Consider the following 25,325-nt stretch of genomic DNA (forward strand, 5'->3'; position numbering starts at 1 on the left):
AGAGGGTAGTAATACAGCACAAATTATGGCACATAAATGCAACTGAACATGACTAAATGTATATAAGAGCACTTAACTAGCTATTTTTCATATTTGAATTATGTTGTCTGTATCTTGGAACTAGGGTTCAAAATTATTTTTCTTCCTCCCATCCAGTATGAAGTCTTGCATCTCAAATTGGGTGAATCCCAGAAAACTAAGCAGAATTGAAGTTCAATTTGGTGGTGGTGGAGACTCTTAAATCTGTCAGTAATCTGTGGAATTAAGTGGTTTATTCTAAGGAACTTGAAAATGCATTTACAAGATAAAGGTGAGGAATAGCAAAAAAAGACTTGTTTCTTAGGATGTACATGACAGGAATTTTAAGGTTTTGGGACAAGGCAAATTTAAACAATGAATTGATTCTGAAAATTTCCATTACTATGAGTGGCTAGTTCATTAAGTATCATTAGTATTTGTATTATATTGTTTTTGCCAAATACCTCTCTGTATTCTTAGTTTAGTAATATCTTATTGAATAACTTACCTCCTGTTGGCATACTTCAGTTTCTCAGTTTTTTACAGACGCGTATTAAATGTATGTGTAATTTACGTGAACATGAAAAAGTAATTTTATGCATGTATTCAGACTTTGAGATTTATAAGGGCAGCAGCCAGTCATGATGAGCATTTTGTTGCTACTTCTTGTGGGGTTTTTAGTATTTTGTGACAGATGATAAACCTACACATTTAGTCTCAAAGTCACCGTAATTTAGGTGTTTGAGGTTTTTTTTGGAACTGGAGAGACAATGTTTGGTTTACAGATTGGACTGAATGATTTTAAAGATCTCTTCCAGCCTAGATGTGTCTGTGATTCTATGTTCTATCCCAAAACAGCATCTGTGGCCTAGTTAGTGGGACATGATTACCTATTCTAGAAAGCTTTCTGAATCTGTTTTCTAAGATGTACTTTAAAATCTTAATATTCTTTGGCATCTGGGAGAACGCATCCTTAGATTCTAAACCATCCAAGTGATAGGGTTTGAGTTTCAGCTTGCTGATAAACTGATTCAGAACAATCTGCAGAAATGCAGGTAGTCCTTTTTCACATAAGAAAACACTAGTGCAAACAGTAATTTTCTCAAATGGTGAAGCAAAGAAATGGTTCAGTTTTGTGAAGAAAGCTTAAGTAGCTTTGCATTAGGTCATGCTAACCAAAGGAAGTATGGCAGGATCAGCTGTGCTAAAGCAGCTAGCTGTACTTTCTCAACATCAGTAAAATAATTCCCAAAATTCTTTTTGTGGTAGCCTCTGTTACTTACTATTATTGCAAATTACTGGTTGGTATTCCAAATTGCTTAACTGAGGGTTTGCTTCACTACAGTTCTTTAGTGGTTTGACCTCTGTCAGAAAACAGTTGTGGCTTCTAATGCAGCAGCTTATAAGATAATACTGAATTTCTAAAGCATGCTGCTTGTGTGATTTTTTTTTTTTTTTTTTTTTTTTTTTTACTGTTGTATCACATACAAGGGTATATGTTTCTCAACTTCTGATCTTGATAACTTTTTGTGACAAACCACATGGTTTGGGTAGACTTGTAAAATTTGATGGAATGCACCTACTCTATCTAAAATCACTGATAAATACCAGATAATGACTCAACTGATATGCATGTTAACTGGGTTGGTGTGAATGAGTGCAGATAAAAGGCAGCAGTCTGGAAGCATGATGATGTTTTAAGAGGAGTATGAAATCTGAGGAAGTTGGCATTGGAATTAGAATGGAAAGAATGACTTGGTTGATGATGTAGAAAAATATTTTCCACTTTCCCTTTGACTTCTGTCCTTATCTTCTCTGGCAATAATATGCAGGGAAACGGTATCTTTTGTTTTTCTTGTTCCTGTGTGGGAATGGTAATTGTTCTTGCTTCTTACCTGTTCAGGAAGTATTCTCATTCCTCCCTCTCCAACAAAACACTGTATCAGTCATTGCCAATGTTGCTTTTTTGCTTTATTTTTTAACTTTGGCCTTCCTGAATCCTCCTGTGTTCCCTGTATAAGCCATCAGGAAAAATGAGGAACTTTTTTTTTCTCACCCCCTGCCCTCTGGAATGAAGCAGATTTTGTACCTCTGTCTGACTTTGGCTACTCTATGTAAAATAACAAAGAGTATGGTTAAAACCTGAATCTAAATTTTGACTCCTGGAGCTGCCTTCTTCCAAACTTAGATTTTCCAGCTGGTAAATCAATCTTATCCATGGAAATGTGCTTACAGTTCTCTTGGGAATTTGCCTTCCCCCTCCCCCCTTCTCAAGCCAAATCTCTTTCCAGGAAGTGGAAAAAAAAAATCCATGGACTAGATGGAGCTTCAGCTGAATAGAGTGTCTCATTTCAGATATACCTTCTGCTGCTTCTCAAATGACCAAAACATAAGTGACAGCTGAGTTGTCTGTTTGTGTCAAGGGTAGTCCAACTCAGCAGTTTCCCTTTCCTCATCACCGAGTTTTGTTTGGAAGGAGTAGTGATTTGCCGTTATGTGCAGTCACCCTCTTGTCATGAAGACCAGATGGAAATACGTCAGTTGTTTCATATATAAATACTCAGTCCAACAGCTGTGAGTTTTATCAGGAGTCACTGGGATCACAAGTTGGTGACCAGATTGTTAGTTTAGAGGGCCGTAAGCATTACTCTGGATTGAAATATAGCTGTAATGTGAAACCATTAGAAGCAGTTTTAGACTCATTGAAAGAAGAAGAAAAAATGAGGTTGAACCACTTAAATGCAAATTCTTTTTTAAGCTGGAGTTATAATTCTTCTTCTGGAGTATTACAGAAGTCCTCTTAATATAATGTTTCAGCAACTGATGCTGGATTTTACTATTCCTAAAGTAACTAAAAGCATTGCTCTGAAAGCTTCTCATTGCATCCTTTCCTTTTGTAGTTGTATTAAGTAAGAACATTTCTCCAGACTATTACTCGGTGGTCTTTTGGCCATTTGATAATCCTCAGTCTGTGTTTGAATATGGATTTCTAGCAAAAAAGCTGAGATACCTGATGTGATCCTAGCTAACAATGAATCAAGTGTAATAAGATCCATAATAAATGTACTTGACACTGATAATTAAGGGAGTTAACTTGACTTTGCAGGTTGCAGAGGGTTTTTGCTGCTGTCTATGTGCAAATGAGCCTTGATTTATTCCAGTAATATTGAGAAAGGGGGAGTGGAAGTCTGCTGATGACCATTGGCTATGTGGTTGCAAAAGGCAATGTGTTGCATGGGCTGCTGAGCATAATGTGAAACAAAGTGCCATAAAAAAACCTGAGTGTTAAGTACACGACTGAGAAAAAAAACGAACCCAAAACAAACAACCCACTTTAATGGGAGAATTGGTATGGTCATTAACTTAAAATAGCTGCTGTGCAGAAAACTAATGTAAAGCAAGGTTGTAGTTCTTTAGTAGTGAACACTGCAGTGCATAGGCCTGAAACTGAATTACAGATAAAACAGAAAGTTTTGATAACTACAGACTTGTGCTAACAAAAAAACCCCCAATCAATTAAAAAAAAAAAAAAAGTGAAAATTAAAAGACCCAAACAAAAAAAAAACCCCAGGGAAATGGGCCGTGTTTTAGTTGAACTGCCTGTTTCTTGAACCTTGAGAGGAGCTGTTCTTACTGCTTTAAAAAGCTTTCTGTTTCAAAGGGGTACTTGAAGATATGTTTCATGTCTATAGTTAACACTTTTATACAATGGAACAATAAATACAATTGACCACACTGTTAGGTCCTAGTCTCTTTGGGCCTCAGCAAACTCAAAAAAGCCGAACCAAAAGTACCTTCCAAAACCCTAAACCATTGTCTGGTCGAGTTGCTTTGTCTGAATAGATCTCACTTTTGCTTCCAGGTATGTTGTGTTTCAGAAATGGTTTTTTCAGATTGTAGAATTCACTAACGCAGTACATGTGCAAGAGAAGCCCTTGTAGCTGGTATGAAAGAGGTGGTTTGCAGCTTCAGAGGTCTGGAGTTTGGTGGGAGTTAGGGAGGCTGAAGCTGTTATGGAGTCCTTTAATATGGATTTTGTGTCCTTTGAATCACACGTGTCCTTCAGTGAAAACTACTGTGTTTGAATCCATGTGGTTGGTCTAGATCATGAGAACTGAGAGTGTGCTTTTTATTGGCGTATTAGTAGTGCTTATGAATAGATATGTAAATGTTAAAAAGTCTGCATCTTCATCGCTTCAGAGTCATGGTGGACTTCAATTCTTCCTGTTTTGACTTTCTATAAAATCGGTTGTCTGGAATAGGTCATTCTGAAAAATGTTGATTTTTTTTTTGTTTGTTTGTTTGTTTTTTTTTTTTTTTTTTTTTTTTTTCAGCTATAGATTGGCATGTGATATCTTGTTTTGGTGTCAAAGCACTAGGAAATCTTCCATCTGGAACCTCATCTGAATGGCCTCTTTATAGTTTAGTGTCAGGTTTACAGTTTGAGAGTCTGGGAGTCATCAATGTGTGCCCTTGGAAACAGCAAGTATAGCTGTTTGCCTGTCTTTTTTGGGTTTTTAACAGTCTTAGACGTGGTGGGGTGACAAAATATCTTGAGCCTTGAATGACGACTTCTGTCAAGTAGAGATCAAGGGTTGCGGTGCTATGCACTTTATCATATCTTGGGACACGTTCATCAAAGATAAGAGGGGTCAACTGCCTTATTCGGGAAACTGAGCTGAATTAATTTACATTTTTATCAGTTTAGTTTCACTTTTTTGTCAGTATTTGTGGCTATTGCATTGTTTGGTTTTTAGTTCTTCCTAAGTGGTGGGAAGTGCAGAGCGCATTTGCATCTAGCCACGTGCCCACATAACCCCAGAGTATCTAATAGGACTAGTGACTGGTGATGGTATAACTTGGAGACTGCAAATAATATAATACGGTTTTGTGTGTGTGTTGTTTTTTTTTGTTGTTGTTGTTGTTTTTGTTTGGTTTTTTTTTTTTTTTTTTTTTTTGTTTGTTTTTTTCCTCTCTCCCCCTTGTTCCTGTTGAAGTACTTGCTGTGATTTTTGTTTTCTCTGGTGTTCCTACATGATTCCTGCTGTAGCATCTATGGACAAAAAATTTGATTGGGTGAGGATTCTTGGTTTCATCTGTCTTGTTATCTTGGCTTCTAACTCAGTGTCTGACTAGCACATCATTATGATATTGTGTAAGCTCACTGTGGGGACCCAACTGGTTATTCCATGACAAGTATGGCACTTTCCCTGAAAGAAGTGGTGCAGAGGAAACTTGAGAGATGACTTACCAGTAGATTTGAGTGGCACTGCAGTTACTTTCTGTCCTTGTTACTGATGTGGAGCAATATTAGTTTAGTGTGCCTTACAGGTTGTGGATTTCAAGTGCAGTTGGGCTATCTTACTGTTTCCTCTTCTCCTAAGAAGTGAATTTACCCATTGGATTTTTTGCAGCTCTAATTTGGATATTGCAGCTGTGGACCTTTGGATAGAAAACATATTCTGCAGTTAGTAAACAGTAGTTCAAATTATGAGCTTCATGTCTTATGTTTGGAGTTTTGTGCTTTAGAAAATACAACCTATAGAGCATTGTTTTCTGATTTTATTCAGAAAAGGATCTGCAAATGGAGCAATAGGTGCTGTTAGCTCTTTTCAGTATGCTCTTGTACTGACTAACTAAATCCAAGTATAGTAGCAGTGAGATGAAGTTGCAAAAGAGCACTAATTTTGGGGTGTTCTTTGAGGGAAGTGGCATGAAGAGACATCTTACTTGCTTTTGCAGCCCCTTGGGGAATTGCTGGCAAAAATCCTACCACAACAATTTAGTATTTGAATATTCAGTGCAAGACTTGGTGAAAATGCCTAAAATGATGGTTAAAAAGATTATTAACCTGTATATGCCTGAATTTCTTTGTGTTACCACCAATCAGTTGGTATAATATGCAAGTTGATTCCTATTTTGCTTCTTCTGAAAACATGAAAATTCACATACTTGTCTTTCATGTTCATGATGGGCTGAATTCCTTCAGTAGAACTGCTGACCTTAATCTAAGGGACAACTGTATCTCTTTCCAGATGAGCTCTAGCCTTGTCAGTCACTGGAAGTACTCTTGCAATAAACTGTCTAACGTGGACTGTAGTGAAATAAAAAGAGTCTGTCTGAGAGCCCAGAACTGAGAAATCAGTTGTGTATATTGTTGTAATACTCTGAATTAGTGCGTTGCAGATGATGCATGTGTTTAATATGAATGTCAATCAGGTATTTTTTTTCGTCTTGACAGTGTGAATGTGGTTCACTCAGTCAGTGTTAGGAAGCTGCTTACTGAACCCAGCTACTGCAGTTTTTGGACTGCACAGTCAATCAAGCAGATTGAGAAGTCAGCTCTATAGCATAAGTATATAACTTTCCTGGAGTCTGGGTTTGCAATGGTCTGTAATTTTGCAAGCTCTCTTTGGAAGATGTGTTGGTAATGCTCTATATTTACAAAGTGGTCATCTGCTTCTAAATTCTTCAGCAGGACACATGGAACTAAAAAAATTAGGTACCACCACTTAAATTTCATTCCTGTCTTAAGATCCTGCTTTCAATTGCCTGACTGGTGTGCAGCTTAATCACCTGGGCTGCAAGCTGTCAAGTCAGGTATGTGTCTTGTGCTTGATTGTTTAAGAAACTTCAGCAAAGGTGGTAGAGGTGCCTCAGAAAATAATTTGCTTTGTTGCATCCATTGGTGCCTTAAGCTTTTGTACCTCGGAGCTGTGAAGCAAAGACCTAAAAGCAGTGTTGAGACGGGGGTTTGTCACGTAAATAGCGTTCAGATAATAAAGCTTTTAAATAAGTGACATTTTTTACTTGGAAACGGTATCTTTTTTAAACTCTGAAGACTTGATCAGTTCTACCCTGCCAGTAGCCTGTGTTAGCATTCATATGATGCCACAGGAGGCAATTTGTTGGACTTGCAATGCATGTTGGCTTTATGTTTTACAAACTTATAATTACTTTTTGTATAGCATGTGTGAGTCAAACTCTCAGGATGGGGAGTGCAAGATAGAAAGCTGTACAATGCAATTCTGTTCCCTTGTTTGTGTTGCAACTGTTTAAGCTCGTCAAGTTTAATATCCTCGGAAATGGCTTGCTTGATCAGAACATAAGGTACTCTGGAGGACTAGGAATTGAAGCTTTTAGGTAGAAAATTTTTTGTGGAACAACAGTCTCTGTTTTTGCAGGAGCAGCAAACTGCGGCTATTAACCTCAGTGTTCAAATGATGGAGTATTAGTTTTGATACTGATATGTTGTAGTTAGTCTGATGCAAACTTCTGTAAAAATATACTGCTTAAGTGACTTTAGTTATAGTAAATTTGGATCTTGTAAAGAGAATTTTGAAAGCAAATGCCTTTGTCAAAACCTGTCTCCTTTCCCACAAGCCTTGAAGGAAAAATGATATGGATAGAATGGAATATATATATTTACTGGATTTGGCAATTATCTTGATTATTTTCTGCCTAATGTATTTTAAAATACAGAAGTTTGTAAGTTTACAATTTGGCCTCTTAAATACCTTTTGGATTTTTCACATAAAGCTGAACTCTTGATGTTCAGGGTTTATTTAAGTGACACAGAGCTGCCAGCAAACACTATTGTTATACAGACTGCAAAGTTAGAGAAATGTCTGTGGTGGTGGGGTGTGTGGTGTTTGCTGTTGTTTTTAGGATAGTAGTCATGATTGTGCAGGGGGAGGGGAAAAATAAAAGTCCAAAGAAATGTATGTAAATGAAACAAGTGCAAAAATCTAAACAGTGTAAACATAGCTGTGATCAGAGTAGTACTTGACTGCTTTTAGTTCTAGTGGTTAGTATCTAGTACATTGTATGGGAATACCTTTTTAATTAGCTCAGACCCAGGTCTGTGCTATGTCTAATGTTGTTTGCCCCTCCTGGAAAGTGGAAACTTGAAAGTACTTTGGAAGGAAGGGCTGACAGGAGGTTCTAATAAGAGAAGGCAGTTGTCCCTTGGATTACCTAGAAATTGTTCCCTCCATTTTTTTAAAAAGAAATTATGGGTACTAGTAGCTGTAGTCTCTTCTGTGGTCCTAAGATTTTACCATGTTCTTATGATATCATCCCATTCCACTGTCTGTCTTTGGAGAGCATGAATTTTGGAGAAAAACATCCCATTTCTACAAAGCTGATCACTGCCAATAGATCTCTTGTGAAGTCCTTATTTAGATGCAAGCATACTGAAGTCAGTTGAGATAAGAAGAGTTCATAGTGGCACAGATTTCAGTTTCCACCCTTAAAACCTTATATGTGTGACTAATTCTGAAATGGAGCCATTTGAACTGAGTCAGCAGTTCAGTATGTTGAAAGTGCTTAGGCTATCTTGGTTTGGGTTGTATTGAGCATTAATTTGCTCTGCAGGTGGAAAGTCAAAACAATTGGTTATGTGAACCTTCAACAGAAGGTGGCCCAGTATGGATCAGGTTTATCTGAGAAAGCAGACTTTGAAATAGCAAATGACAAAGTTTGTGTAAGATTCAACATGTGTTGGAAGAACAGGAGAGATTAAAATAGCATCAAAAAGCTAGCAGCCTCTGTAGCCAAAGTGCTCAGAGCAAGAGCAAGCTGGTGGTGGTGGGGGAACTGCAGTTCTTTGTTTGCAGTGCAGTCTGGATTTTATTACTTGCAAAGTGAAATCACAAGGGGGAATGTCTGTTTTTGATGGGCAGATATGTTGCAACTCATTTTGAAGAAGCCTGTGTGTAAATTTTTCAGCCTGCTAACAGCTTTGAAGATAGGACTGTAACTCTGAGCCTGTGATTCATCTGTCCAGATCCTTCTTATTGGACAGCCTGTTAGTCTTGTTCCTCTTTCACAATTCCAGGCTGTTAAGTATTGATACTGGTGCAGTTGATCATAAATTTTGAGTTTTAAAGCTTGTTACTCTGTACTCTTAATATTATTGCTGGCTACTGAAGCTTATTTCCAATATTCTCCAGGTGCTGTAGCAGCAGGTGATAACACTTGGCTGTCATTTTTGGTAAACAAATAGAAAACTAGGAATAGATAAAGTACTTAGCTTCCCTCTCTGCCTCTTTTTTATAAAATTAATTTTGTGGCCCAAAATAAGAAACTTGAAGCGGTAAACACAAACCCATGTGGTGGTAACAAGAAAACAATCTTAAGAGTTTTCTTGTCTTAATGACACTTCCACCTTTTGATGCCCTAGCAAAAGCTCTCTTAGAATTGGACTCCCAAGAGACTGTTTCACACAACTGTCCATTGAAAGTACTGAAGTCTCTATTTGGACTGTAGGCATCCTGTGGAAAAATTATTTTATGTTGTAGTGGTAGGATCTTAAAGAGGAAAAAAATGCAAAGCTACCTGAAATTATTCAGAATGAACTGGTGAGGTTCTCATCAATATCTCTAGATACTAAGCACTCAAACATCAGAATTTTAATTGGAAAGTTTGTCTTGGCACTTGGGTTGTTTCTGAGTCAATTGAAGAAAGTGTGGGAGTGGCAACAGAGGATGGGGAAAGGAACTGATTCCCAGGTGCTTCCAGACTGCTGCTTATGTAAACTTCATCCTGCTTCCACTCACATCCTGTTGCCTGGTAGCTGGACAGAAGGCTCTTATTTTCAAAATGAATGTGTCTTCTCCATTAGATATCTGTCCAGAGATCTGTCTGGATCATCCAGTCTCTGCCTGTGAAAAAAGGGTCTTTTGTAGCCTTGGTTGTCTCAAGAGTGGGGAAAGATAATTTCTTGACTGACCTTTCTAGCAAGAGTAAGTCTGTGTTCTTGTTAAAGTACTAACGTGTGTATTTGGAACTAAAACCGGATCTGAGTGTCTGCTATCTTTATGGTATTGTCTTTAGCTTAATATGCAATGTCTCAAATCAACCCACCCACTCTTATCCTCACAGAAATGTAGTTATTGCTGCTGAAGCAAGGGATGCAGTGGCAGGACACTTGTGCTGCATTCTGACAAGCCACTTTTAATTCCAGCTTCTGTGGCTTCTTGTGTTTGCAGACTTGCTGAACACATAAGAGCATCTTTTAGATGGAGCAATAGTGGATGACTTTTTGGCTAAGGAAGCTTTTTCAGTGTTAAACATGATTAATCATTAATAGTTTTGGTATATGATACACAGAGCATCAGATATTTCACTGTAGGGAGAAAGTATTTGATTTTTTTTTTTAAACTTTATTTTTATATGTTACTCTTCACAACTAAAAATAAGTTTGAACTGCAGGTAGAGTTCTTTAGTGTGACAAAGCAGGAAGTAAACTGAAAACAGGGAAGTGTGTTATAGGTTGTGATGACCCATTTAAGGTGGGTTTGTTGGACCATTGACATCCTCAGACATTATGTCTTCAAGAAATTCCTTCAGTGTTCCTGTTCAGACAATTGAAATAAAGTGGCACCAGACCAAGGACAGACAGTATGTGACTAAAGCACAATGTAATGAGAAACACACTTTTGGATAAGCTGTAAGAGTTTGAATAGCTGATTCATAGATAGGTTGTGGTGAGTATCCAAGGTCTTCTAGGTCATGTTTGGTCTTCTGGCAGTGTGGGATATTCCCAGTAGTATTATTCAGAAAAAAAACTGTAGTATAATACCAAATAGCCTTGCCAATGTCAGTATTAACATATGTAGCCCCCAAATTCCAAAGAAAAAAATCCTGAATATTCATCAAAAAGTTCCTCTAGTACTTTTCCTTAGCTCTCTGTTTTGGATCACCTTGGAGATTACTCTGTTGATGTTCTTTCATCTCAGCTGTTTTACAACACTAAATTTTAGTTGTCAAAACCCTTTCTTGCAGGTCAATCCAACACTTAAATTTTGTTGTTCAACTTTTGTAATGATAGTTGTTTTATATTCAAGGTGTGCATATTATTACCTTGATATACTGTATGGCAAAACATTCACTGTTTTTATGTATTGTATCTTGTGTTGCTTTATATAATAGGACCTGATTGGTCCCTCCATCTGCATTTCAATTACACTGTTTTCTCTAATGTTTTAACTATTTTTAAAATTATTCAGCGTTAAACTGTAAAACCAGTTACGCCTCTGGATGCAGAGTATGCTTCATCACGCCAGTATTCATAGTTGTTCATCCTACCACTTGCCTACTGTTAAATGTTTGAGTGTTTTCTGGCTTCTGACTCAACTATGCTCAGTTTCCTTGCTCTGTGCATATTTTTAAGTTTGCATATTAGAGGTAGATTTGATCTTGTCTGAAATATTTCTGACTATATGAGTAACTTTTTAGTTCTACATCTTTTTAGGGTGTTTGCTAAGGAAGACATACACAGTGCATTGCAAACATAGATGTCTCTAATGTATATGGTATCATTGTGAAGGACTACAGTAAGCATGCAGGTGATGGAAGAACCTGATTTCATAAGTCAACCTGTCAGGTGTTACTGCTTCCTTTTATGAGAAGCCTGAGCTGAAGATGAGCATACTGGTAGATCACAGGAAGACTGCATCATGCATGTAGTGAGGCTTAAAAAAAAATAAGTGCTCCTTCAACGTGTTTTAGGACTTGAATGTTTGTGAAATGCTAATACCAATACCAGTATTTATGCACGGTATTCCTGAGACCTCATCTAGAATGCAAATTTTGGTCACCCCATAAAACTCACTGTTTCTGGAACTCTTTAGTCTTTCCCTACATGAGATCGCTTTTTTATTTTGTCTATCTTGCAAGAACATGCAGAACACCTGGCAATTATTTGAGACTTTAAGATGAATTCCTGAAGGATCGCTGAATGAGAGATCTGTCTCTGAACGAGAGATGTCTGGCGTGAAGTTCTCCAGTGATTATTGTAAAGATTTTTTGTTGGCTGCCAGCACTTGGCCTGCACTTCTTAAGTCATCCTGTCATAACTGGTAGTAATCCACTTTTGTACATTAAATGAAGTACATTTTTTTGGATGTGTTTGCAGAAGCAGTGGCAAAGCTGAGAAGAATAACAACTCTAGTATATTCAGGCTGCATATGTGATATACATACAGATGTTCCATGTAAACTTGAAGCTAATGTGTGCTGTAGGCTGATACGAGTTCATTTTACAACTGGAGGAGTGCAGGGGCAGCCTTGCAGGGACTGCTTAAATACTTGTGTAGATAATTGAAGTTTATTGCCTCTAGGCTTTTTGCTGGAATTTTTGCAAGGGAACAAGTTGGAGGTGGAGGAACATTACTTGTTCTTGTGTACCTCCTACTTTGATTGTTATTAGTAAATCTTTAGAGTCATCTTGACACTTGTGTGGTTTTCAACCAGCATATTGATGCAAATTTTCAGTGTCCTGAAAAGTGGATGTTGCTAACTCTTCCCCTTCACCAGTAGCTTTGTGAAGTATGGAGGATGAAGAATCGTAGTATGTTTTTGATACTCTAAATTGATTAGCCTTTATCAGAATTGGTTAAGGGTTCACCCTAATGTTCTAGATGTGTATCTACTCATAAAAGGACTCATAGGGTCATACAGAAATACGTGAAACAAGAAGAGATGCAGTTGCTCTTTAGATACAATAAATTAATAAATCTGTAAGGTAACCAGAATGGATTGTGGAGGGTTTTTTCCCTGCGCTGTCGTCACCCCTGAATGGAGAATTGGATTTTAATAGTAAAATTTAACTGAGATGATAGGATGTACCTTCCCCTTCACTGACAAAGCAATCAATTCAGTGCAAAATGATAATTGATGTGAGCTTCAAAACTTTTAATGAGGCATCTGAGCCAAGTGACAAGATGGTCCAGCTGGTTAATAGCTGTCAAGAATTCAGTTCAGCTAACACTTCAATTCTCTAATAAGCCATATGTAATAAACATAAGCCTTATTGTGAACTGGTATCAGATAGCAAACGTATCTATTTGTCTTCCATGGATCAAATAACAATTTTAAAGTGAAAATAAATAGATAAGCTTTCTGTTCTAATACTGGTTATTTTTGTATAGCGCAGCGTTTTGATTACTGTCTCTTATATTCAGCCTCTCAGGATGAATAAATTGAATAAAACATTTAGCCATCCTTATTTTTTTCCAGACTTCTGTGTAAAGAAACACAAATGTTGCCTAGAGCAACCCTAGAATAGAAATGACTGAAGCCTAAACAGTTGCCTGCCATTCTTAGACCAGATTCCTGAGGACCTGAGAGATTCCAGAAGAGGTCATGCCTGAGCCACAGGTTTAATATCTGCCGTTTAAAATTTTTCTCTTCCTGGCTCTGTGGAAAGCAAAAGAAAATATATAATTGATTTGATAAAATATTAGTGTAGTTTTTAATGTACTCTTGAAGCTGCTATGTAGTTTTCATGGCTGTATTCTGAGAGTGCAAGTTTCCAAAAGGAAATTATGGGATTAGGTAATGTACTGATTAGTCTTAGTCACTGTTTCCCGTGGAAGTAGAATTTGGTTCAGTTCTTCAGTCTGACCTTCCTTGCCTTGCCTTTGTTGGTGTTGATGTGAGGGAGTAGGGAGAGGAGTAGTATAGACTTCTATTCATGTATATAGTCACACTCAACACAGCCCTGGAAAACAAGCTAGTAATCCAGTAGAGATTCACACATGGTACTGTTTTGCTGATGTTTGATTTTCCTGGGAAAAGTGAGGTGCTTTATTGCCAGGTGTGTCATATGCTTCTTAAAATTTAAGTTAAAACTGAAAAAACTTCGCTGTCAGAATTCTGGCCTGTCAGCCAGCCAGACTATTCTAGCCCTTTTGGGGTTGTACAGGTTCTCTTCTCTGACATTATCTTTTTCAAGGAGGACTTGAGGTATAGCTGGCTGCCCCGGGCTCTAGGCAGCATACTGGCATCTGTCTGTGGTCAGCGTTAGGCATGAACCTTCCATTTAGTGTTGTGCGTGGTATTGAAGTGCACAAGTGTAGTTATCTTTGGCATTTCTGAAAACAAAAATTCCCGCAATGCTAGTGTAACAAAAGATAAACTTTGTTATTGGGAGTCATACTTTAAGATTTCTTGTGACCTTACATAAAGAGGAAACATTGTGATCCGCTGTTGTCCTACAGAGAAACAGTGTTTTTCTGCTGCTGTGTTCCCGATGCACATTTTATTTGCATGCTCCTTACACTTCCAATCCCGCTTCTGCCATTTGTTTGATGTGAGGAAGACGGAATGGCTTTGTGTCTGACCAAGTTAGTGGGCTCATATCTGCAGTGTTCCTAGCTTTTTTTTAAAAGTATCTTTGTTTCCACATAGTCTAGTTACTCCTTGCTGCCTGCTTCCTGTAGAGCAGTCACAATGCCAGCTGTAGACTTGTTCTGAATGTTCTAATGAATTATGGGATCCTTGAAACTTGAGGATGTAGCCAACATATTTTTTCTAGCTTAAGACCTGGAATGACTGTATAATTGTGACTAGTTACCAGTCAGTTGTGTTTAGTTGTACTAGAGCTTGGTGCCAGCAAGCACAAACTTCAGTTCTGATGCTTTTTTTTTTCTGTTATCAGGAGACTCACTGCATATGTTAAGCCTATGACATTGCTGCCACCAGGTGTCTTAAATGCTGCTACTACTGCTTCTGGCACAGGTGCTACTGCACATGTAAAAGTGGGAAGTGACCATGTCAGAGGAATATAAGTTATTGCTGGTATTCTCTGCACTTCCCCTGTGGTGATGAATCATAGAATCATGAAAACTGACAGACAATCACAGGATAAAATCAGGAGCAGTGCTGGTATCTTTCAGTCATGTACATAGGCTCTAGTTGCAGATGCTCTTCCTTCAACCTTAAGACAAAGTTCTGTTTATTTTTTTCCTGCAGTTTATTCAAGTATTGATTATTTCAAGATATGTATAATTGACTTCTTAAGTCCTAACTGATGAAGGTTTCTGTCTGTTCTCCTTCTGATTGATCACAGACAGTTTCATTTCCCTCCTCTTCTTCCTCCCTGCCATTAGTTTACCCAAGTAACATCTCCGTCAAGATATGTGTAATTTGTTTCTTTAATTCTAACCTTCCAGCAGCAGCAATAAACTTGCATATGTTTGCTGTATCACTTTAAATGGTAAGAGAAAGGACAAGAAGCAATTTTATTCTTTGTGTTTTTAACAAACGAACTGCATCTTCTAATTAATTTTCTGCTGTGGTACTGCTGTTGTGCATTGAAATGCTAGAAATGAAAATACAGAAGAGCATGTACAGGTAGATGCTTTTTACCAGGAAACTGTACAACTAATATGAATAATCCCTCAACCTTTCACTTAGGTTGACTACTTGTGTACTTTGCTGAAACTTAAAGCATTTAAAATACCTTGTGTAAGAGGAAGCCCACAAAAAATATTTATCCTTAATCAGGAACATTAAAAGGTATAATAGTAAGTGTTTTAAGCCTATTCTTTTCCATTGTGTTAGATATATCTATTATATTTCAGTGTTATCTTTCTCAAGGTTATTTGCTTACTTCATGAAGGCTGTCTGTAGCTTATATAAAACTGATTCTTCTTGTGGAGACTTGCCAAGGAGCAATGTGAAATTGCACTTTCAGTAAGTGTTAACTTAGCATTGCATTTCGTTCCACTACCCATCCTCAGGAACTTTGTCTTCCCTCTTCTATCTAAGATGAGGAGGAAAGGGACTGAAAGGTTTTGAGCCCCTCAGTACAAGAAAGACTTTGAGGTGCTGGAGAGAGTTCAGAGGAGGGTGACGAGGCTGATGAAGGGTCTGATGAGGGGCAGCTGAGGAGACTGGGGCTGTTCAACCTGGAGAAAAGGAGGCTGAGGGGAGACCCTATTGCTCTCTACAGCTACCTGAAAGGAGGTTGTAGCATGGAGGGTGTTGGTCTCTCCTCCCAAGCAGCAAGTGATAGGACAAGAGGAAATGGCCTCAAGTTGCGCTGGGGGAAGGGGGGGGTTAGGTTGGATGTTAGGAAAAATGTCTTCACCAAAAGGATTGTCAAGCATTGGAACAGGCTACTCAGGGAAGTGGTCGAGTCACTATCCCTGGAGGTGTTTAAAAGGCGTTTAGACAAGGTTCTTAGGGGAATGGTTTAGAGGTGGACTTGTCAGTGTTATGCTAATGGTCGGACTTTGATGGTCTTAAAAGTTTGTTTCCAGCCTAATCACTTCTGTGGTTGAAAGTACCGGTTATCAGCATCTAGAATGCAGGAATACTGAGATCCTCAGATCCATGTACTATTTCTTTGATATCGATGTGATTATTTGCTTTTCTTCCATTGCAAGTCATTATTTTGGGAGTTTGCAGCCTAATGCATAGAAGAGAGTGTTTGTTGTATTCTTCTCTCAAGCTGTGTGATTTTGGGCACTGCAGCCTTATTGAAAGAAAGCTTTGGAAAAACAGCTGTTCAGCTCCATTTAATCAGTATCTTGTGTTCAGTGGTTTGTAGAAAGGTATACTGGTAGAAGGATCAGTGCAGATCCTTGATCAGTTTTCAAGTTTGTTGCTCTACAGGGATGCATTTTGGACAATCTCTTCCTCCGCCTTCATTTTTTCACTCTACCTAGTCTTTAGTGCTGGTAAGTCTGAAGTAGTATGTGTTGACACAGAAAAGTAGATGCAGTTCTTATGTCCCGAGACTTCAGTTTCTAGGTACTAATTGTGCAATGCTGGATGATTTTTAAGCTCAATGGATTCTTTGATATTTTGTTAATCTAGCTCAATGGTCACTGTGCTCATTTCTCCTCTTAACTGCTAGATGTTTTCAGGATGAGAACACTGCAGCCCACAAAGCCCTCATTCCATTAACAGTGCTGAATATCAGAGCACAGTCTTGCTAGCTTCTCCTCTGGTGACCCCTCATTAACCTTGCCTAAAAGGCTTGCAAAGCCTTTCTCATATGCTGCAGAAATGCACACAGAAGAACATTTGTCTCTTCTGTATGCTACTTCTTCCTCTGAATAATAGGCTGTGAACAGCAGAATCTTCCCCTCAAATTTTCAGAGATTTGGAAAGCCTGATAAAACGCTGCTTGGTATAACCTCAGAACAGATAGATAACTTACCTATAGACAATGTATAATTTAACAGCGCTTTGAAGTCTGTTATGGCTGTACGATGCCAGATCACACCACTTGAAGACAGTTCATTACTTCTAATTTTTTCTGCTGTGCTTTCTAGCGCATCTCTTTGGATAAAAGCTACACATTGTTGCTCTAGTGTAGTTTAATTAAAACAAAAACAAAAAAAACAACAACCCACTAACTATCCCTGCACTACAGCTATGTAGCATTTTTGGATCTAGCAGTGGGATATGCAGAAACCTAGTAAAACGAGTCCATAATATGCAAAATGTACAGTGTTTCTGTTTCCTCTGTATTATCTTGCTAATAATGTGGAAGAAGGAGCAGCTCTCCAAGCTGTGCTTTTCTTTTCTTTATATTTTTAAAACTTTTTGAAGTTGATCTCTGTCACCTGTGAGTGTACTACTTTGTAGAAGATTGAGACCATGGGAAGATTTCAGGGTCAAGTTTGCTCTGTTGTGCAAAAAGGTTCCGTGGAACTTTTGCTATATTAATTGTACTTGATATTAAGAAACAGAAAATCACCTTTGAGGATGCAGAGCATGATTTAGCAGACCTAGTTCCTTCCACATGGAGTATTTATCTTGTTATCCACTTGCTTGGTATCCTGTAGCATGTGTTTGAGAGTGAAGTACAGTGTGTCTCTTCTGCAAAACTGTGTCCATTTAGTGCCTGCTGAATTGTCCTAGGAGGTAGCTCAGGCCATCTGGTGTCAGTAAAAATGGACAGTGGGGCTGAGAAGGCCCTTAGTTAGGCTCTGTCTGGATGACGGCTAGACTTGCATGGCCTGAGCAGAGGACAATGCCTTGCTTAGGTGGCTTTCCTGCTGCCTCAGGTGTCTGAGCTGGGCTGTGCAACCCTGTGCAGTAGTGTGATGTGCTTTGCAGATGGGTGATTGCTTGTCATGATACTAACAGGACAGAACTCAGAAGGAATGTGGAAAGTTAGAAAGGAAAATGTATGAGGAATTACTCAGACCCAACGGCTATGTTGGCAACCCAGTTGAAATTTAAGATTAATTTAGGTACTAGAAATGCATTTTCTTTCTCCTTTAAGGATGTTGAGTGGATATTAAACCTTGGCTGAAAAAAAATCACCAAAGGAACATAGGCATTTTTGCTGATGAGCTTTGTCTTTTGTGGCTTGGTACAATATTTAATCTTGGTGGTGGGCGGTTGTTTTGGGTTGGGTTTTTCGCATTTGTATAAGGCACCTGGGTACAGGGATAGAAAAAGGGAGTAAAAGGTCTGTGTGTAATTCATGCTTCTGTAAATTTAAGTACATTAGTGAAAGAGTAAACCTATATACCTGGTTTATCATGATGACCAAGATCCCTGTTTTACATTGAATAATGTAAACACCACCGATCACTCGTTCATGACCAAAAGAAATCAGAGAAGTACACGGATAAATGGAAACAGCTAAGAAAAGCTTATTGAATCATTCTGAGCTGAACAATTGCTTCACTTGCTGCCTGTCTCCGTTCAGGCCCCTGGCACTGTAGAACCATGGGTCACGTGCTGGGAAGCCTTGCTGTTTGTCCTGGCTTGTCAAAACAATTTAATGTAGGTGGAAAGGCATGAATGAAATGAACAGAGTGGGCTTGATGCATCTGTTTCAGTTGGTTGGAAGGGCAGCCTAGTGACTGGGATGTGACACTCAAGTCCTCCAGGGAAGCTATCAGTTCAGGAAGAACAATGCTGGCCATTTTATGGGATAGTTAAATCCATTTTAGGCAGCAAGCTCTCCTACACTTTGACAGCTTTGTGTATTTTTAAATATTTGGGCTATATCTGCTCAGCACGTGCTAACCCAAGATACAAGAATGTGATTTGCTAACTTCTAGACTTAGAACTTTGTCTAAGGTTGTTTCATTATGGTAAAAAAAAAAAAAAAAGAGACTGGGGAAGGATGGAGGGAGACTGTTTTTTAAAATTTTACTGGTAGGAATTCCAAAACACATTGGTCTTTGAAGGATAGGATATCAACCCATATATTATTAACGGTTCTTAAAGTAGTGGTTTCTTTATAAAGTTGTTCAAGTTTCTGTGGCTTATGCAAAGGCAACTTACGTGTCTTTGTATTTCGTTTAGTTTCTGGCTGTTTGATGTAAAAATAAAATAAAATATTGCATTTGTTTAACTAATTTTATACTTTGTGATACTGCAACATTAAGTTGTGAAACCTCTGTTTTGCTTCCAGATGAAAACAGCAAATACATGCTTAAATGATCCACCTATACTATGATCCTACCATATACCTATTTAGACTATGAGCTACGGGAAAAAGTCTTCAGAAGATAGTCTTATTTGGTTCACCCTCAAGATAACTTTATTAAATGGAGTGCTTATTTTGGTTGATATGCCACAAATGTTTTTGCAACCTCTTTAGAGGTGGAGATAGAGCTGAGGGTCTTGCATTCCTGCAGAGTCCAGCTCAATGACCACAGTGGGTTCCAAGTATTGCCCCAAGTAGCTGCCTTGTTGAAAAGACACATCTGGGCCTTTGAGTCTCTTGGAGTATATACTTATAACAGAGGATTGTGAAAGCTATCCTCTTCCCAAATTCTTGAAAAATGCTCTTTTAAATTCTCAGTAAGTGATGATGGCTTCTTTCTTTCTGCTACAGCTCTGCTGTGTGTGGATTTCATGTGATACCAAGATGTTCTCATTCCCTTGCCCTTCCCCAAGTATTCGTACATAATGTGGCTGGTAGCACTATTTCTCAGTCTCTCAAATTACATATGGCGCTCTCTTTTCTTCTTATCTTAATGTTTTAGTACCTGCAGCTGATTAAATTGCACTCTGTACAAGAAAGAACATGAAGTCACATTTGTCCATACTAACAGTTCAAAGGATGTCAAAATGTAGTAGTTGAGATGAGCTTTATTCTAGTACATCTCTGTCTGGGATATCTTACTGTCTCACTGTTTTAAGGTTCTGGTGTATGGAGTACTTGAGTTTTGAAAGTATACGTATAATTTTTAAATTGCGTGTTGGCCTGTAGGCTATTTGCGGGTTGCATTAGATTGTAGTTTGTATGAGTATAGCCAGTCATTAGGTATACGGATTAATTTTGTTGGTGTAATTGTACATGAGATCTCAGTGTTCTCTTGAACATGAAGGTTGTTTGAAGTATATTCATCCTTTTCTGTTTCCTAGTGTTAGTGTTCCTTTAAGGAAAGAAATTTAAATAACTGTTATGGATGAGTGTATGGGTTGTGTATCCAAGGAAATGAGGGCGGTTAAAGGTAGTATGCATTGCTAGTCTTATGAAACAAGTGGCCTCTCTGTCTTTTTCTGATGGCTCTGTTTAATGTTCACTTTTGCTGCTGCAGTATGCTGCTGGAGGGTGCGATGTTTCCTTGGTTGCAAAAACATAGCTGTCTTCCCTGGCTGAAATTTGTTGGCTAGTGTTTGTGCCCAAACTTGTTGCAGATCATTAGGGCACTGTGACTTTCAAAGCAGTGTTGAATTACTTAGTTAGTATATTGTCACTGTCTTGGGATTTTTTTTAATGCCAGCACTGAAGTGCTGAGTGTCTGTTTTAAATGTCACAGATATGTTTGCAGGAACATGATGCTACCATTGATGTGACCAGAAAGAGAAATGAGTCAAAATATGCATGCCTGTTCATTGATAAGAGTGATTACCACTTCTAAGTTTCTATTTGGAGCTAGTAGTACAGTAGTAGGGAAGACTTACCACTGAGTAAGACCCTTAAGGGAGATTAGGTTTACATAGACTAAGATGAGAATTTAATGTCAAGTGCAGTCTCAACCTGGTTAGTAGTGTTCATGGTAGATAACTTGTTAGAATGCCCAAAATAAAGGAAATTTTGTCCAAATATGTATCTGAAATCCAGGTTTTGGACAAAACCAAATGCAGATGTTCATATTACATAGCTAAATTTAAGTGACATACAAGTAATTGTTGCAGCCTTGTTTTTATAATTACCATATATAATAATTGTATTTACAGCTATACAGTAACTTTAAAATGTGAATTATATGCATCAAGTGCAGAGGCTGAAAAGACTCTGCTTTATTTTACTGTAAGAATTATTTTTATTGCAATTTTGTATTGCTTGAAGCACTGAGTGTTTCTTGGAAGCATATGTGGATGGTCTTGTTGACTGATGTACCTATTGCAGCTCGCTGCTTTTCTCTATCAGCTGTTAGTAGCAGTCAAGATTAACTGGTTTTGAACAAACTTGTGCTGCCCTGGTCATTGTAATGAAAAGAAAGCTATTAGATGTGTGAGATAGCTCAAATAAAGTGTTGATTCCATATTAAAAAAAATTCCAACACCTAAGCAGATGTGAATACTGAAATGTTTGCAGAGTATTTCTGCAAACACGTTATATTGAAATTTGTGAAAGTTTGCTTATGCAGGAGTGAGAAGAGGTGGTAGCACTAGTTTCTGCAGAGGGAAATAGTTGCAGGATTTAATGCTTTTGATGTCTATAGGCTAAATTTGTGAGACTTAAGAATTTAGCATCTTCCTAAGCAACTGTAAATGTATGTATGTGGTTGACATTCATAGACACTGATGAGCTACTGAGCCCTGAGGTAATTTCAAACCTGTTTTCAAACTTTCACCTTGAAGACTTTTAAACTTCTGAAAACTGGAGCTTCATCTGGAAATGAAGTTTTTCCATACCCAGAGATACTGTGTGAACCTCTTACAAAAAGTTAATGGTCTAAGTGGATATAGGATGGTTTAGATATTAGCATGCTGTTTGGTATTGAGAAAACACATTACCTGTAAACAAAGGAGGAAGAATTACTGCCTGGAGGTTAATAGGAGGTTGTGAGCAGTATAAGTAAACCCTGCATTTTTTTACTACCTCCTTTTAATTGAAAAGGAAATATGGAATGGAGTGACTTAAAATTATTACTCAGATTTGACAAAGAGGGCACTGGTTATTCCTAAATAACTGCTGAAACAATGATTCTAAAATTCTGGGCTTTAAGCGTATCCTGAATTGTGACTTTTTTTTTTTTTTTTTTTTAAATACAAGCTGTATATGTGTATTTATCTCAGTTGATCAGTCTGTCTAACGCGGCTTCTGCATTGGTAAGTTTACAGCACTGAATGACACAAGGAGACTGTTTTCTCTTGAGATGCGCAGCTTATTCTGGTAATAGCTGTTCAGAGTCCTGATGATATTCGATAGCCAGTTTTTGGTAGGTAATACAGCAGTATTTTCCAGGAATGCTTCTTCATGATCTGTCCCTGGCCAAAAGATTGCTTTCTGTCTCTAGTGTGAGTTATGTTTTTGTTGTCCTTGATGCTAGATTACAGGAAACTTGCTCAATCATGAGGTCATGCTTTTAATCAAAGAAAATCTGACTTGTTCTCTTGTTCTTCTGTGGTTGTACATACATATTATATGTTAGAGAGGTTTGATGGTCTAGTCCCTATATGGAGGGCTAATCCAATCTATTACCAGGAGTCTGGATATTATACACAGAGGAATAACTAAAGATTATTGTTTTGTACAGCCTGAGAGAGAAGCTTTTAAATGACCCAATTTTGTCTGCTCTTGGACACTTCAGTATTTGAGGAGATTGTGCCCCTTGCACCTCAAGTCAGGCAGTGACTTTAGAGTAGGGAAAGAGAAAACAGGAAGAGGAGATAATCTACAGACTCTGTTCTTACCCCTTAGAGCAGTCAGATTGTAAGGAAAAAACAGGATTAAAAAGATGATAATATGTCTTCTAAATAGAGTATTTAAAGGTAATTGTAAACAAAATGGCATTTAAAACTGCTAATTTACTTGTTCACTGACTGTACCCACCTGTTTTTCAAGTTGCTGCTTCTCTGAATAAGAAATAAAGCAAAGCTGTCTAACGTACCTTTTCTTTTTCATTAGGATCGGAAGCTGTCCAAGTCAGAGCGACAAAGATTTAAAGAGGAAGCTGGGATGCTGAAAGGGCTTCAGCATCCCAATATTGTCAGATTCTATGATTCCTGGGAGTCTACAGTCAAAGGAAAAAAATGTATTGTTCTTGTGACGGAACTCATGACATCTGGAACATTGAAAACGTAAGTAAATTTAGGCATGTCAAATTGTGTAAGAATCATTAGCACAAAATCAGAGCGCTTGAAGTAGATGATATTTCAGACTTCCTGTTTAAGGAGAGTCTTATTAGCACTACAGAGTATGGTGGAACATTCTTTAAGTTTGCAAGCTTGTCAGATTTTTCCTTGTGATGTCCTAGTAGGAATATGCAGAAAACTTTCAGATTTTGAGAGCTCAGGAAGACAAAGCTTGTTTTAACTTCTCAGAATCTTTCATTATCCTCTCCAGCTGCCTTCCAGTTACCAAGAGTTTGTTTGTAAAGTTCAAAGCATGTATTAGTTCACCTTACTGGGAAGGTTTTGAGTGTTACTACAGTACAAATAATATGTAAAAAGTAAAAATAAAAATAAAAAAAAAAAAAAAAAAAAAAAAAAAAACCAAAAAAAAAACAACAAACCAAACCCACCATCTATCTATTTAACTGAAACTTTGTGAAGTAGTATCTAACAAAAATCTGAAAGTCTGCAGATGCCTGCTATTTCAACCTGTGAAGTAGATGTGTGAAACTAGGTCTATTTTTAAGCCAGAGTTAAAAAGTAGACACCAAGAAATCCAACTGCTTTGGGGGCCCTCTGGTGGCATGTGGAGCCTATGGGGAGTTGCAGTGAAATCACGCCTTTGCCTTCCACTGGCGAAACTTGCAGAGCTGTGAGCTGGTTTTTGAGCATCCAGTCACCATTAATCTACAAAAATAAAACTGCCAGCTTTTGAAATTCAGGGTTTGTGGGTTGTTGTCTTAATTCAGTGCCTATTTAAGTCTTGGAGAGGCATTCAAATCTTAAATTTGTCAGCAGGCTGTAGGAGCTGGAAACAATTTGCAATCTAGTTGGTTAAAATAGCCTGTGAACGTCTTATGTTTTTATGATGCTTATTGATAGCCACAAATGGACATACTTAAAGAAGGAAAAAATGTCTCTTTGGGAGTCTGGACTGCATGTACAGGGAAGTGTTTATCTCTTGAAATAGTCCTGGAGGGCTAAAGATGCTGCAACTTTTTTTAGCCATGTGTTCAGGGAAGACTTTTCTGAGGTCGATAGTTCAGTTAAAATAATAGATCTGTTGTTTCATGTGCTTTTTTCAGAGCAGTAGCAAAGTAAAGGTTTTATAGCTCTGTATAGAAGCCTTTAAAGAAAGTTACCTAATTTCATGCTAGAATATGTAGTGTTAGATTTAACTTTTTTCTCCCTTTCTTATTCCTTTCTCCCCTATTTGGATTGCTTGTTAGGTGGAAGCATAAGCAAGATGATATAGAAATAACAGGCAATCATGAAGTAGGGTGTTGGTAGGAAGAAATACCTCAGGTTTGCTGGCTGTGGGATTATTTTGTACTGTGAAGTGTGAAGGTCTTTTTGTTTAGAGAGAACTAACAGAAGATTTTTTTTTTTTTTTTTTTTTTTTTTTTTCAAAGCAGTGGACTCCTGGGTGGCTTTTTTCCCCACCATTGTATAGTTTGTGTTATAATTGTGATTTAGTTTATTCTTGTCCACTTCACTTGAGGTTTGTTAGGTAAACCACATGGGAAATTTCTGATGTGCTAAATTTAATATAATTAAATACTTAACATACCTGTGTCATATTCCTAGATTTACACTGCACACTAGTTTGCTTATAATATTTGGCTGTTGCTTTCATATCTTTTTTCAGTATGCTTACATTATCTGCATTTAATATAAGTGATACGTTCCTAATTTTGAGATTTGGGACACAGACATTGTTGTCACTTGATGTAAAAAGTGAACAGAAGAAAAGCATGGTGATATCTTAAAGAAAATGTTCCTTTTTTTTTTTTTTTTTTTTTTTTAGTATTTGTATACATTTAGATACACACACGAATAATATTAAAATTTTGTGGCTTCATTCTTTTCAAATGCTGTCAGGGCAAATTTCTAATTTTGCACGAAGAGAAGTTCCTGAACTTTTGCATACCAGTGGAAAGGTTTTGCTACTCGATTGTTGTAAATATTTCAACTGCTTTGTGATATTGTATGCTATTATGGAATTAAAATATCTGGGGAAAAAAAAAAGTTGTCTATTTTAATTATAGTGTTTATGAAGACAGCAATTTTTAATCTGACCTGGGTTTTGGCCACTACTTTTGTCTGAGGCTGTTGTAGTGTGTTCCTGATCCACATTAAATAAATGTGTCAGCTGTCTGGTAGGGCACATAGCTTCCTAACAACCTCTACCAACTTAGGACGGTTTCCTGTAGCTCCTTGGGCTGAGATGCTATAGGTCAGCAGCCTTCT

General features: G+C 37.7%; 1 protein-coding gene across 18 annotated transcripts in view; it reads left to right on the forward strand.

Moving 5' to 3' along the window:
* The window catches only part of WNK1 (WNK lysine deficient protein kinase 1), a 107,224-nt gene that overhangs the window by 12,955 nt on the left and 68,944 nt on the right, over positions 1–25,325 (forward strand). For all 18 annotated transcript variants that reach the window (XM_065035664.1, XM_065035735.1, XM_065035675.1 and 15 more), the window contains exon 2: positions 22,870–23,042. In XM_065035664.1, coding sequence (XP_064891736.1) covers positions 22,870–23,042 — 173 coding nt within the window. The remainder of the gene's footprint in view (positions 1–22,869; positions 23,043–25,325) is intronic.

The sequence above is a fragment of the Columba livia genome, chromosome 1 (assembly GCF_036013475.1).
Source record: "Columba livia isolate bColLiv1 breed racing homer chromosome 1, bColLiv1.pat.W.v2, whole genome shotgun sequence".
Taxonomy (NCBI): Eukaryota; Metazoa; Chordata; class Aves; order Columbiformes; family Columbidae; genus Columba; species Columba livia.